Raw genomic sequence first — 14,989 nt, 5'->3', positions numbered from 1 at the left:
CCTCCCTTTCTTGCTTTATAGATGGAATCATTTAAAGCAAGTGTCTAGCCACAGCTGGGCAGAGGAAAGCTACAAAACCCGAGGGCTCACAAGCCAGAAACACCCCAACTTTGTTAGGGTTTGCCAGTGGGGGGCTGTCGGTGGCTCCCCCTCCAAGCCCGGGTTACTTCCTATCAGGGCAGCTACGGGGGGCGGGGTCCCTGGCAAAGGGAGACGTTGCGGGGCAAGCGCTGCGGGAAGGGACCCTGGGGAAGAGGCCCCGCTACAGCCCAGGAACTATTCCCCCCCCCCGACACGTGGGCTCTGCGCCTACACCGCGGGTCGGGGCTCATCGCAAGGGAAGGGAGCGGGCAGAATTCTCGCGAGACTTGCGGAGAACTCGGTTGCCGAGGCAACCGGGCGGCCGCTCATGGGCGGGATTTCCGCCCCTTTGGGCTCCGCGCCTGGGCCCGGGGCGGGGCGCGCCCAGAGGGGGCGGGGCTGGGGCGGGGCTCAGGTACGGTATGCACGGTTAGGGGCCCGGAGCCTGCATTAGCATAGAGGGGGCGGGGTAAGTGAGAGGGGGGATGCTGGGCGGAGGGGAGGGGGTGCGAGTGGGTGTATGGGGGTATTGGTGTGAGTGGGGGAGGGGTGTATGGGGGTGTTGGTGTGAGTGGGGGAGGGGTGTATGGCAGGATGAGGGGATGGGGTGTATGGGGGTGTTGATGTGAGTGGGGGAGGAGTGTATGGCAGGATGAGTGGGGGTGGGGTGTATGGGGGTGTTGGTGTGAGTGGCGGAGGGGTGTACAGGGGTGTTGATGTGATTGGGGGAGGGGTATATGGCAGGATGAGGGGATGGGGTATGGGGGTGTTGGTGTGAGTGGGGGAGGAGTGTATGGCAGGCTGGCGGTGTGAGGGTAAATTGGGGATGCTGTGGATGGTGTAGTGGAGGTAGAATGGGGCCTGGACAGGATGGGGTGGGACTTCCAGGAGAACGGCCCCTAGTCCCTGAGAGAGGGTCAGACATGTCATATGGGACAAGCCAGAGAGTGTGTGGCCAGCTGCTGAAGAAAGCCAGTGCCAGGGCATCTGAGGTGGACAGAGACTCAGAGTCACAAATTAAGCCTGCTTCCCCTCCATGAACTTCCTTCTCCCTGTTAACCGGCTGAGTTGTGTAGAGAGAGTCTGAAAAACACACTTGCCTAGATACCCCGGTGATCACTTGGACCTAAACTGTTAATTTGTGCAGCATTTATTATTTCACTTTTGAAAGTTGAAGCTTCTGGCATAAAGAAAACAAAATCCTTCCAAATGTAAACCATTTATCATCTTACTCAGGAGCAGAACACTGCTCCAGAGCCTTCACTTCTGCTGGTAACTTTGCCAAACAGCAACCACGTAAAATAGAGAAAATTGTTCTGTTTCATGCTGCTGTTCAGAACCCTGGGGGGCAACAGTGAAAATAACAAGAATTATGCCAGTTTAAATCTACTGCTACTTTGCAAAAATCTGAATCTTTTCACAGGGAAAGAGAATCAACTAAACAGAGGCCTTGATTCCGAGCAGCAGCCAAGCTAAATTCTGTTCAGCGCAGAGGCAAAAATGACTGTGCATCACCTTTACAGTTTGCTCCAGTTTCTGGAAGCAATCGGACTATCCCTGCCATAAGTCAGAGCAGCCTAGGTCTGCTTTGTTGCAGTGCCCCTCTTAGGCCAGCAGAATAGTTAGAGCACAGTATGCTGTGGCATATCTCCCTTCTACAACCACATCCCTTCCCTTTATCAAGGGGTCTGTGAAGAAAGTGCCCTAGAGAATTCTCTGACATGGAAATCTGCTGATGCCTACATTCCAGTTCCACCCTCTAGCTTTATCTCCATTGCTATCACAGCAGGAGCTGTGCTGGTATTAGCAACATTGGGAAATGTTTAGAGAAAAGGTTAATGTAAATACCATCCCAAATATCTTCCAGGAGATTTAGTTATAATCCATTCCGTTCTCTTTTCAAAACGGTTTCATTTTATGGCTTCCTCTAGTGTTTGTTTTAATCTTTCCTTGAATGCAGCTAGTGATGGCATTTTGACTACCTCTCTTGGTGGCATAATGCCTAATTGTCATTGTAAAGAAATATTTTCATAGAAGGCAGAGATTTCAGAAAGAATCCCACCCTTGCTGCCCTTTTATTTGTGTAGAAATCAGTTGTAGAAAAAGTATAAAAACAGTCATTTTGAAATTGTAATGTATTTCACAGTCTGCAGAACAATTTAATGTTCACATTTCTGAAGATTATGTCAGAAGATTCAGACAAGGATAAGCAGCTGATAAATCGCATAATAAGTGATGAATACAATTCGGTATGTCTCCCTTTGGCCTTCATCCTCTTGTATGTACCTGTTTATTTATTTACAATGTAGCCATCAATATAATGTGATTTGCTTTCTATGCAAACTTTATGACATCTGATTCCAGTTCCCCACTTTAAAGAGGCCCTGTGATCTGGAAACCTAACCACTTTTTAAAAAAAGAGTTAAAAGTAATTTCAGGTACTACACCTTCCCCTGAGTTTCCCTGTTTGTTTGTGTAGGTTTATGACCACATTTTCCTATTTTGAAAATATTTTTCTCTCCACTATCCTGTTTAAACAGGAAAAACTTACCAGTGCAACTGAGTATACGCACAGTGCTATCAAATGCACAAAGTAAAAATACAGTCCCCAGTCCGACAGCAAAATTTATGCAGGAATTGAGGTCTGCACAGGGATCTAATTGGTTTCTCAACTATTTTCCAATACAACATTCTTTTATATTGCTTCCAAACTGCAAACATGTAGTGAAGTAATGTCATGGCATATCAATAAAACCGAGAGATATATGTGATGATGCTGATGGTAATTGCTTCTTCTTCTCCTCATCTCTGAGGGAGCCCAGAGGTTTGTCTTTTCCCTCTGCCTTATATTTTCCCATGCTTTTCTCAAACTTTTTCATAGGGTGGATTGAATCTTTGAGACATTGGCCTTGGTTACACTTGCGAGTTGCAGCGCTGTAAAGCCGCCCCCAGCGCTGTAACTCACTCCCGGTCCACACTGGCAAGGCATTTGCAGCGGTGTATCTCCGTGGTTGCAGCGCTGCATGTACTCCACCTCCCCGAGAGGAATAGTGAGTATTGCGCTGCCGCTGCAGCACCAGTGTGGCCGCCAAATGCGCTGTGAATGGCCTCCAGAATTATTCGGCAGTATCCCACAATGCCTGTTCTAGCCACTCTGGTCATCGGTTCAAACTCTACTGCCCTGGCCTCAGGTAACCAACCATGTGACCTACCCTTTACATTCCCCGGGAATTTTAAAAATCCCCTTCCTGTTTGCTCAGCCCGGCGTGGCGTGGAGTGCTATCAGCGAATCTTTCCAGGTGACCATGCCTCTACGCACCAAGCGAGCCCCAGCATGGAGCAATGGCGAGTTGCTGGACCTCATCAGTGTTTGGGGGGAGGAAGCTGTACAGTCCCAGCTGCGCTCCAGCCGTAGAAATTACAATACCTTCGGGAAGGTATCAAAGAACAGGATGGAAGGGGCCCATGACCGGGACGCGCTGCAGTGCAGGATTAAAGTGAAGGAGCTGCGGAGTGCCTACCGCAAAGCCCGCGACGCAAACGGCAACTCGGGTGCTCCCCCCCGTGACCTGCCAATTCTACAAAGAGCTAGATGCGATACTTGGGGTTAACCCCACCTCCACTCCGAGCACCACCATGGACACTTCAGAGCCGGTGTGGGGGGGGGGGGGAGGAGGAAGAGGAGGAGCAGGAAAACAGGAGTGATGGTTGTGGGCCGGATGGAGACATCCTGGAATCCCTGGAGCCATGCAGCCAGGAGCTCTTCTCGAGCCAGGAGGAAGGTAGCCAGTCGCATCGGACGGTACTTGGTGGAGGACAAACAGAAGAGCAGGTTCCCGGTAAGCGGGTTTTTTTTTCGGGAAGGAATTTTTTCGGTGCGGGCTCTTTGGGAGAGGAGGGTTAGGCATGCATGCCTAGATGCGGAATAGTGCATTGATGTGGTTTATCACATCGCGGTAATCGGCCTCGGTAATCTCCTCGAATGTCTCATGCAGAACATGTGCAATGCGCTTGCTCAGGTTTATCGGGAGAGCCACCGTGGTCCTTGTCCCAGCCAGGCTAACGTGTCCACGCCACTGTGCCGCGAGGGGCGGGGGGACCATTGCTGCACACAGGCAAGCTGCATATGGGCCAGGGCGGAAGCCGCATTGCAGTAGAAGACCCTCCCTTGCTTCCCAGGTCACCCTCAGCAGCAGAATATTGTCCAGGATGAACTCCTGCGGAAAATGTTGAGACAGTGTTCAGTATAGATGCCCCCTGAAGCTGTTGGCTCTCCCTAAGGCACAGAAACCCAGAGGACAGTGCAGCCCTGAAACAATCAGTCCCCCTTACTCACCATTTTGAGGCTCCCGTGGGATATGTGTGCTCTGTTTCGGACGGGAAAATTATGCTATTGTGTAGACCCTGTGTGTTTTCTACTCCTTAAGTGCGGGGGGAATCATTACTCTGTCTGGTATAAACAATGCTTCCTCTGTTAAATGTTGCATTTTGCCTATACAGCTGCATCAACCTTGAGACCTCAGCCATCACCTGCTCAGAGACTGCAAAGACTCAGGAAGAGACCACAAAAAAGCAAAGAAGACATGCTGCAAGAAGTGATGCAGCAATCTATTAAAGAGAATGAGAAAGCACAGAACTGGAGGGAGAGAGAAAGCAGTATCCGCCAGGAAAACGCAGCGCACCGGCGGCAAAGCACGGAGCACCGGCAGCAAAGGACGGATTGGCTCATAAGCATCCTGGAGCACCAAGCAGATGCTATCCAGGAGCTCGTAGCCATGCAGAAAGAGGAGCAGTACCGCAAATGCAAATGCCACCCCCCCCCACAGCCCTTGTCCCAAAACTCTTTCCGTTGTGCCCCACTGTCACCTCCAACCCACTTTCCCCAACTTCCGTGTTCTTCACGCCACCCGCTGCCTCCAACACCAGTATCTTCACCACCCAATCCTGAATACCACGACCCTTTCCATTTGCACTCAACCCCCGTCACCATGCAGTATAGCTATCCTGAAGTGCAGCACTCAATGCACAGCACACCAGACAGGACATGCGCGAATCTGTGATTGTACCGTTCCCCACTCCACCCCCTTGTTTCTTTTCAATAAATGGATTTTTTGGCTTTGAAAACATTCTTTATTATTGCATAAAGTAAAAGACTCCTTAGCCTAGAAAATAAACAGGCACTGAAAGTCTGCTTGTCTGCTTAGCAAACACTGATTCCTAAAGATTGGAACTACTGCACTTCACTCCTGTGCAGGGCACCAGATATCACTGCTGGTTTTCAGCCTCAAATTGCTCCCTCAAGGCATCCCTAATCCTTGCAGCCCCGCGCTGGGCCCCTGTAATAGCCCTGCTCTCTGGCTGTGCAAATTCAGCCTCCAGGTGTTGAACCTCAGAGGTCCATGCCTGAGTGAAGCTTTCACCCTTCCCTTCACAAATATTATGGAGGGCACAGCTCATGGATATAACCGTGGGGATGCTGTTTTCGGCCAAGTCCAGCTTCCCATACAGAAATTGCCAGCGGGCCTTTAAACGGCCAAAGGCACACTCCACAGTCATTCGGCACCAGCTCAGCCTGTAGTTGAACCATTCCTTGCTGCTGTCAAGGCTCCCTGTGTAGGGTTTCATGAGCCACGGCATTAACAGGTAAGCAGGATCTCCAAGGATCACAATGGGCATTTCAGCTTCCCGTACCGTGATCTTCCGCTCTGGGAAAAAAGTCCTGGCCTGCATCTTCCTGAACAGCCAAGTGTTCCGAAAGATGCGTGCGTCATGCACCTTTCCGGGCCAGCCTGTGTTAATGTCAATGAAATGCCTACGGTGATCCACAAGCGCCTGGAGAACCATAGAGAAATACCCCTTCCGATTAACGTACTCGGATCCTAGGTGGGGTGGTGCCAGAATAGGAATGTGCGTCCCATCTATCGCCCCTCCACAGTTCGGGAACCCCATTTGTGCAAAGCCATCCACTGTTCCCTGCACGTTACCCAGAGTCACGGTTCTTCTGAGTAGGATGCGATTAATGGCCTTGCAAACTTGCATCAACACGATTCCAATGGTCGACTTTCCCACTCCAAACTGGTTTGCGACCGACCGGTAGCTGTCTGGAGTTGCCAGCTTCCAGATTGCAATAGCCACCCGCTTCTCCACCGGCAGGGCAGCTCTCAATCTCGTGTCCTTGCGCCGCAGGATGGGGGTGAGCTCCTCACACAATCCCATGAAAGTGGCTTTCTCATCCGAAAGTTCTGCAGCCACTGCTCGTCATCCCAGACTTCCATGACAATGTGATCCCACCATTCGGTGCTTGTTTCCTGAGCCCAAAAGCGGCGTTCCACGGTGCTGAGCATGTCCGTGAATGCCACAAGCAATTTCGTGTCGTATGCATTACGCGGTTCGATAGCATCGTCAGACTCCTCACCCTCACTCTCACTGTCACTTTGGATCTTAAGGAATAGTTGGACAGCCAAACGTGACGTGCTGGCGAGACTCGTCAGCATACGCCTCAGCAGTTCGGGCTCCATTTCCCGCAGACAGATCGCACTGCACAGAAACCGTTGAAAGATGGCTCCAAAGGTGGACGGAAACAAAGGGATTTCTGGGATGCGAAGCGATGCATCACGGAGCGTTGGGACAGGACCCAGAATGCCCCGCACCTACGCCCCCTTCCCACAACCCAGGGCGCCAGAATGGGAAGAGGTGCTCTGTGGGATAGCTGCCGATAATGCACCGCTCCCAATAGCGCTGCAATTGCCGCAAATGTGGCCACGACAGTGCGCTGGGCAGCTGTCAGTGTGGACAGACTGCAGCGCTTTCCCTACTCAGCTGCACAAAGTCAGGTTTAACTCACAGCGCTGTACATTTGCAAGTGTAGCCAAGGCCTGAGTCTTTCTCAGTTTCTTGTCTGCACTCCAGCTTGTCTTTTTCACCACAGGCAGACACATGCAATAGCCAGTGAGTGGAATACTCTGCCCATATGGTGCTAGTTTCTCTGCAAACTCCATTTTGCCTTGTTTTGGGTGTCACCCCTTACCTGTTCCTTACAGATATCTTAAATGAAGGGCATGTTCACACTTATTAATTTCAATGAGGTTTTATCTCAGTCCATAGCAGGGTTTAACTCAGCCCATAACAATATTTAAAATATGAATGTAAATAGTGTCCACAAATAAATTGGAATTTCCTGCTGCAGTTTTGAAACAGTTTTGGAGTTAGAAATGTTCCATGGTATTTCAAGGAAGAAGGTGGGTTTTTTACATGAATGTGATATTAATGGTAGGGGTGTCATTCTGACTGCCCTAGAGACTAAGTACTGTATTAAGTGAAAATGTACAGGACAGGCAGCAGCAGCAGTTCATACTCCTTCATGCCTTGCCAGAGTGTTCCAACCTTGCCCTGGCAAAATCACCTTCAGGGTCAAGACAGTAATTTGCTCTCCATGGCTCTTTTAAACATTGGCCTCTCTACTGAAACTGGCAACAAAAATGCCAAGTGTGGAATTGGGAATTTTTGTGATATAGACACTTTTCAAACTCATTTTTCATAGACCTCTGAACAGCCATTAATAACAACAACTTTCAGTTACTTCTGCTATAACTGTAACTTCAGATTGCTCAACAAAGAGAGAAGACTAAATATCCCTTTACCAATTCTCTGAGCCTTCTAGTCTCCCATAGTTTATCTGGCTGGTTGGAATTGGCATCTGCTCTGTTCATACTTCCCGCAAAATATGTTCATTCATGCTCATTTGTAAAGGTAATTGGCCAAATGGAAGCTGATCAATTATGCAGAGAGTGGTCAGTTCCTCATATTTGCAATGCTTGTTGAAACTCATTCCCTTAGTGCACTGTTTATCAAACTTGGAACGCCGTTTGTGTAGGGAAAGCCCCTGGCAGGCTGGGCCAGTTTGTTTACCTGCCCCGTCCGCAGGTCCATGGTTCGCTGCTCCAGGCCAATGGGAGCTGCTGGAAGTGGCACAGGCCGAGGGACATACTGGCCGCCGCTTCCAGCAGCTTCCATTGACCTGGAGCAGCGAACCGTGGCCAGTGGGAGTAGTGATCGGCCGGACCTGCGGACGGGGCAGGTAAACAAACCGGCCCAGCCCGCCAGGGACTTTCCCTACATAAGCGGCGTCCCAAGTTTGGGAAACACTGCCTTAGTGGCATGTCCTCCTCTCCCCCACCACTGAAATGTTTGCATTATGATATAGTGTCTTCATAATAATAATGAACAAGTGAGTAATCTCACTGTTGAAAACCACGTATCCTTCTAAAACATGTACCAGGACAGATACTATTGCTGCTTCCTTTTGGTTAAATAGAAACAAGAGGACCTTATCCTGGTGTCTTATTTTTAGGATGAAGATCCCTTTAACCCATTTGTGGCAGAAGATCTTGAGCAGTGTGCCATTTTCACAGGTTAGAACCTTTCCATTTATTCCCATACACTTTCACTGCAAGGTCACAAGGGAGGATGAGAAGGGATGTTAGTACTCATGCGAGTGACAAAAGAGCCAAGTGTAGTCTGAGCAAAAGCTATATATGCTTCCTCACGCAGTTGTTCAGCTAATGCACCTCAGCCATAATTTGCTGCATTTCTTTGATCAGAAACTATTGATCTTGCCAAATTGTGTGGTGGCTTCAGGATGTGAACATTTATCCACTAGGAATGAAAATGAGACAGCTAAACTAATTTATTTTCCACATGCTCTAGATATAATCTAGATTTGAACCCAGGTTCCCAGAGATGAAAAGGCATTACCTCAGTCTCTATTTGTTGTGCTGACACAAAACAGACCCAGAGAAAGTAGTAAGCAAGGATAAACTGAACACTTTGAAAAGATAAAATTCCCTCTAGGGGTGCAACAAGAGAGGGGCCCATGAGCCCAGGACCTAACTCACCCTTGGCCACAGGCGCTACAACAAATTCCTGTGAACAGGGCCGGCTCCAGGCACCAGCCCCCCAAGCATGTGCTTGGGGTGGCACCTGGAGGGGGGGTGGCGCTCACCCGGGGAGAGCGGGGCCCCGGCCGGGCTCTCCGCCCTCCCCCGGCGCTCCGGCCAGCCGGGAAGAGGGGGGCCGCCCTCCCCCGGCGCTCCGGCCGGCTGGGGAGAGGGGGGGCCCCGGCTGGGCTCTCCGCCCTCCTCCCGGCGCTCCGGCCGGTCGGGGAGAGCTTGCTGCCTTCCCCGCGGCGCTCTGGCCGGCCGGAGAGAGCGGGGCCGCGGCCGCGCTTGGCGCCCTCCCCAGCTGCGCACCCCGCCAGGGAGCAGGGGGGGCGGCAGGAGGCTTTTTTGCCTGGGGCAGCAAAAAAGCCAGAGCCGGCCCTGCCTGTGAAAGTCCTCGCCAAACTGCCATTTCTCCTTCCAGAGTGGGCCCAGAAGTGGAAGAGATGGAGGAGGCAGCATGAGGAGATTGTGGCCTTGTTTTCTGAGTCTGTGGTATCCTGGAGGTGCTCCTGCCCCTGCTCTCGCCAGTTGCTGACAGCTTCATTCTCTGCTTCTTCCCTGGGTCCAAGTCTCGGATCCAGGTGAGAGAGACTGACCAGAACTCATCCACCTCCCTTCCCACCCCCAGCTTCCCATTTCCTAGAACCCTGGACTGCCATCTCCTCATGCTACTTCGTCCACCTCTTCCGGGCCCTCTCCAGAAGGAGAGATGGCAACTTAGTGAGGACATACATGTGCCATGCGGCAATATGAAGGTGAGGAACCCCATATACAGATGTGAACTTCTCAGAATGTGACCTCTGTTACTTAGCACGTGACCTTACCTGGGCCGTCCTCCTTAGGAAAATTCCGGTTGTGCCCCTGTTCCCCCTGCATTCAACACCCCTAACAATTATAACTAAGAGACTTGCTCCAGATTACATGAAACAAATCCTTCCCAACTCTATTAAAAGCTGCTAATACATATCTACAAAGGCTCAAATGAAAGGTCCTGGCTTGAAATATTTATCCTGTTTATTACTTATAGCAGAATGCTTGATGTATTTTGTGATAGATATAATCCACTGTCCATTTAACTCAGCTTTTTAAATTCAGGGTGATTTATAGCATGCAGCATTGATCCTTTTTTCAGTGGGATGACAGTAAATTCATGAAACCATTCTGGGATCCTGGAGTATCCATTAGTTTCGGACCAATTGGCTTTGCATGCTATCACTTGAAGGACTGAAGAGACTAGTGTATTTTTTCATTTTCACATAGATTCCATTTGTGATCAGCTTTTCCCACGGACAAAACAGATTGTCTTGGCATATAACTCTGGGAGATGGGTACCCCGGCTTCGTGAGCCTCACAATCTTTATGGCATATCCCCTGCAGGCCACCTGAGCTTAATACGTTGGCCACACCAATGTGAGGTCATCAGGGACAGAATTGAGCACATTGGTAAGTCCTAAATATTGGTCATTAATAATACTAATACTTAACTCTTCATAATTTTTACAGATGAATCTTTATCAAAGCTATTGGGATACTATTAAGAACTTTCCTTGCCAGTCCCTGTGCTTTATTGATAAAATTCACTGTGGTTTGGGAGCAATCAATGGAGATCATGTGCTTTTCTGAGGTGAGATTGAACTGTCGATGGCCCAGATTCTCAACCGTGTTTTTAATATACATTAACTGCAGGGGAAGAAAAGGAATTAAATCAAAATCACATAATTTTTGGAAATTAGTACAGGAACTGGATCACTCAGAAGACTACTGGTAATGGGCATAATGGAGACTTTCACCTCTTGATTAATGGTTTAAAGGTGAACTTTGCAGCAAAACATGTTTAATGTCTTACTGTTCTAGGATCCCAAATTTGCTTGCCTTATCCATAGCAAAAAAGTTTTCTGCTCCCCCTTCCTTAGGGGAGGAAAAATCTGCAGCCCATATTATAGATATGTGACATCCCTTTTCATACAACTCCAGTTCTTGCCTTTGTCCTTGACCGAAGAAGAGGTGAGGACCTAATATTTCAAATATATAAACACTTTTTTTTTATTTAAAATGTACAGATGAGCACCTCTGTATCTATATGCCTGGCCCATGGTATGATGGAGAAGGCATGATACTTAGTTTGATACAGCACTTTCTTATATCGAGTGGACAGTTTTAACAAAGAGAATGAGTTGTGCAGTCTCCCATTATCAATAATGGAAGTTGTACGTCTGATTCTGTGGGCCTTATTTTGACACCCTTCATGTGACTGTGCAGATATCTGTAACTGAAGCCTCTAGCCACTGCCTTACAAACTGTTTTATGGGCTGAGAACTCTAGTCATGTCATAAGCAAAGATCCAGAGTGTTAACAACAGTAACGTCTAAATTACCGGGAGTAGTATAGGAATGTAGAAAATAAGATTTACCAGAGAATAATACACCCCCCCACACTTGTTTTTATTTCGAATTGTGAATGAGAATTATTTGTAGGTACTAAAAGTGTGGTCCAAATTTATTGCCCTTTAATTTAATCAATTGACTACCCTGTTCTTTTATCCTAGGGTAGGATAAAAAGGAAGGACAGCTACACTTTCAATGTGTCCTTCATAATTTGAATAGTCCAGTCTTGCTGACTTTTCTTTACAAGTTAAATAATCCCAGCAAACAGTCATCGTGTATAAATTTCTCCATACTTTTAACAAGCTGTATTCATCTCTGGACCATGTGGATTTCCATTTTTCTTTCTGTAACACCTCTTGTCCTTTGAGTTAAGATAGTTACTTATATGTTGGTTTTGGTCAACAGCCACTGTGGACAGTAGACCTTCACTACCTATATTTTTTTCTCCTCTTTCCCTATGCACTCATCTTTTTTAAAGTAACCCACGGTGACACAGATGCCCATTTGTGGTTCACTCTTTGTGTCAGCAACTCTTGTCAGACTTGACACACTCACTACACCTAACACATTCTTGTCAGACTCTGTATCTAACAGGGGTTATGTAAGATATCGTTGGAAAACAAATAACTCACTGATAATTCATATTCTTGTGTTATGTATGTACAAAGAGTTATGAATATATGCTAGAATTATGTTCTTAAAATGTGTTTGGAAAGCAATGCATAAGCACAGTCTGCCTTGGGCAAACGAATGTGTATTTGTTTGTCTGAGCTGCCTGGTCATCTGGCACAGACAATGAAGGTACATTTACATAAAAGGTAAACAAAGCCATCAACCTAGAGAGTAGGCAAGAGAGCCTCCTGCGGGGGTTTGAATATCAAGTGATAAGCAATTGAATCAACTGATTGTATGTGATATTGCTGTATTATAAAAGTGTATTGAGTAAGGTCTGTTATGATAACCAATAACACATTGGTCATTCATATAATTGTAAAATGTATGTGTTAACACTATGTGAGGAATTATGAATACTCACTGATATTATGCTTTAAAGTCTGTGACCCAACAAAAGGAGAAACAGATTTTCTCCTAGACAGGAGGGAAGGCAGCTACAGTAAAACCTGCTTTAGAGAGCACTTCTGAAAAAAGACCACATGTCACGAGCAATTACCTGCAGAGGCCACAGAACACCACCATTCTCTAGTGTGCAAACGTTTGAAGAGAGACCACCTCTTACAAGTGATCACTTTTGCTAACTACCATGAGTGGTCGCTCTTGACAGGTTTTACTGTATCTACCTGTGTCTAATGAAATTAAGCAAGATGTGACCAAAAACAATGGAAGCCCCATTTACATACCAATCAGCAGGGGGATGGGAAGCCCACAGGAAGGAAGAACAGCATGAGGTCATCCTGAATCTGGGGACAAAACAGTGAGTTTGGAAAGATATAAGGAGAGAAAAAAAGCCATCTTGGCATCCATCACTGAATAGACAGAAGGGGCCAGAATTCTTGCAAGATGAGACAGATGAGTTCTTCAGCCAAGTGAGTTGAAGTCTGTGGGAACTGAATATATGTGAGAAACCTGCTTAGCCAAAGATCTTTCACTTAGGAAGACAAGGGAAACCAGCGTTTGTACTTCTGTGGAAGGTTCTAACTGAGAGAAAACCAGCCCTGGCTGGAAAGAAAGAGATTGGTAAGAAATCTACCTTGAACCAAGGCTGTAGCTTGTTGAGTGAAGTCTTGGTTCTGGTCAGCGCTAAAAAGTTAGCTTGACCCAGCTATATTTCTGAAAAATCCACACCCCTGAGTGAAGTAGTTAAGATGACCTAATCCGCGGTGTAGACAGCACTAGGTCAATGGAAGAATTCTTCCATCAACCTAGTTTACACCTCTCAGGGAGGTGGATTACCTACGTCAATGGGAGAACCACTCCCATCGGCACAGGTAGTGTCTATACTGAAGTGCTACAGTGTTGTAGCTGCAGCACTGCAGCTGTTCTGCTGTAGCATTTCAAGTGTGTAGCAAGCCCTTAGCCACTAGAAAGCATATTTTACTTTTATTTGCTTGTAACCATTTTGTCTTCAACTCTTGAACTTGAACTCACTTAAAACCTCCCTTTTTGTTAATACATTTGTTTTACTTTTAATCTAAACCAATTTAGTGCTGGGTTTGAATTGAAGTAATTATTAACTCCACTTAAAGTAATAACCGGTGCTTTTGTTTCTTTAAAGGTGCAAAGAAACTTATTACTTCTCTGAGTTCCAAGAGAAGACTGGACATTACAGGGCAGATGGTTTTGGGGAAATTCAGGACTGGGAGTGTATTGGTATCACCCTATAAATAGTAACCAAGGCTGGTGGGGACAAGGGTGGGGGTGTTGTGTTGTAGGCAGGCTGCTGGGGTCATAGTGCTGAACCACAGTTCCCCAGCACACACACACACACACACACACACACACACACACACGGAACTGTATGCTTATCTGTTGGTGTCTGGGCTCTGAGCCACAGCAGCAGAGCATTTAAGGCACCCCTGGTTACAGGTCAGGCAGTGACACAACTTCTTACTGGTCTGAATTGCACCCCATAACATGACATCCACTCAGATGATGTTTTTAAAGGCAAATTATCAAGGTAAAGAATGAGCTGATAAAACCCTTGTATAAACCTAAGAAAAACTCTGATCTTCCAAAAGGCATGATTCACTTATTCCTACCACAAACCATTTTGAAGTTGCTGCCTGGCAAGCAGGGAGAAGATTCAAGGAGCAGCTTTCAGAACCTTCATTTGTGGTGGACACCCTTTGTAGTTTAGTTCTCTCTGTCTCTTCTTTTTCAGACTGGATTCCCCGTGAGCCTGAGGCACTGTACCACCCAACGGGCCTGGAGCTCGAGCCACTGTACCAATACCCCGGAGAGGGCACGGTGGTTTATTCAGCAGATGAAGGTGGGAGCACACTGTGAAATGTTATTACCAGGTGCATGTAATTTTGGCACCCATTTTGATTGACTGGGTTTCTTTTATTTTGGGGGGGCCTGATTCATAGCCAATTTAAGTCAATAGGAGTCTCTCCCATGATTTTAATGAGTTTTGGATAAGCTCCTATATCTGAAGATATAGAAATGAATTAGAGCTCTCTCCCCATCCATGGATTCTGCTTATGTTATTAATAAGGATACGATTTAGTCACAGAGGTCAGGGAACTCACAGATTCTGTACCTTTACTGGACTTCCATGACTTTGGCTTCAGCTGTCAGCGGTGGAGGCGGAGCCAGAGCTGTGCATCCTGGACTCATGGCTTTGGCCGGAGCAGGGACTGTGTGTTCTCCTCGGAGCTGCAGCAGGATCTGTGGCTGTGCTTTTCCAACCCGCGGCTTCAACCGAGGCTGCATGCCCCTGCTTCCTCTCACGGCTTCAGCCGGGGCTGTGTGCCTGCCCTCCCAGCCCCCTTCTCCTTCAGCCGAAGCTGGGGCTGTGCACCCCGTCTCCATCCCCTGCTGCTGTAGCCAGAGCTGGTGCTGTGTGCCCACCCCTTGCGGCTTTGGCTGGGAGCAGAGCCACTGCTGTGTGCCCCCGTCCCACAG

The 14,989-nt window shown here is 47.8% G+C and overlaps 1 protein-coding gene across 14 annotated transcripts in view; it reads left to right on the top strand.

Moving 5' to 3' along the window:
- Window positions 1-505: 505 nt before the first annotated feature.
- AGBL3 (AGBL carboxypeptidase 3) overlaps window positions 506-14,989 on the top strand; it is a 54,509-nt gene continuing 40,025 nt past the window's right edge. For 13 of the 14 annotated variants that reach the window (XM_065561539.1, XM_065561582.1, XM_065561538.1 and 10 more), the window contains exons 1-5: window positions 506-550; window positions 2,228-2,330; window positions 8,432-8,492; window positions 10,281-10,463; window positions 14,244-14,351. In XM_065561539.1, coding sequence (XP_065417611.1) covers window positions 2,244-2,330; window positions 8,432-8,492; window positions 10,281-10,463; window positions 14,244-14,351 — 439 coding nt within the window. In that variant the 5' untranslated portion in view covers window positions 506-550; window positions 2,228-2,243. Of the gene's footprint in view, window positions 551-2,227; window positions 2,331-8,431; window positions 8,493-10,280; window positions 10,464-14,243; window positions 14,352-14,989 lie in introns of those variants that run through there. The other variant, XM_065561595.1, reaches the window with a different exon arrangement.

The sequence above is a fragment of the Chrysemys picta genome, chromosome 1 (assembly GCF_011386835.1).
Source record: "Chrysemys picta bellii isolate R12L10 chromosome 1, ASM1138683v2, whole genome shotgun sequence".
Classification (NCBI taxonomy): Eukaryota; Metazoa; Chordata; order Testudines; family Emydidae; genus Chrysemys; species Chrysemys picta.
The sequence above is the reverse complement of the archived record's forward strand: the minus strand, read 5'-3'. Positions and strand labels throughout refer to the sequence as shown.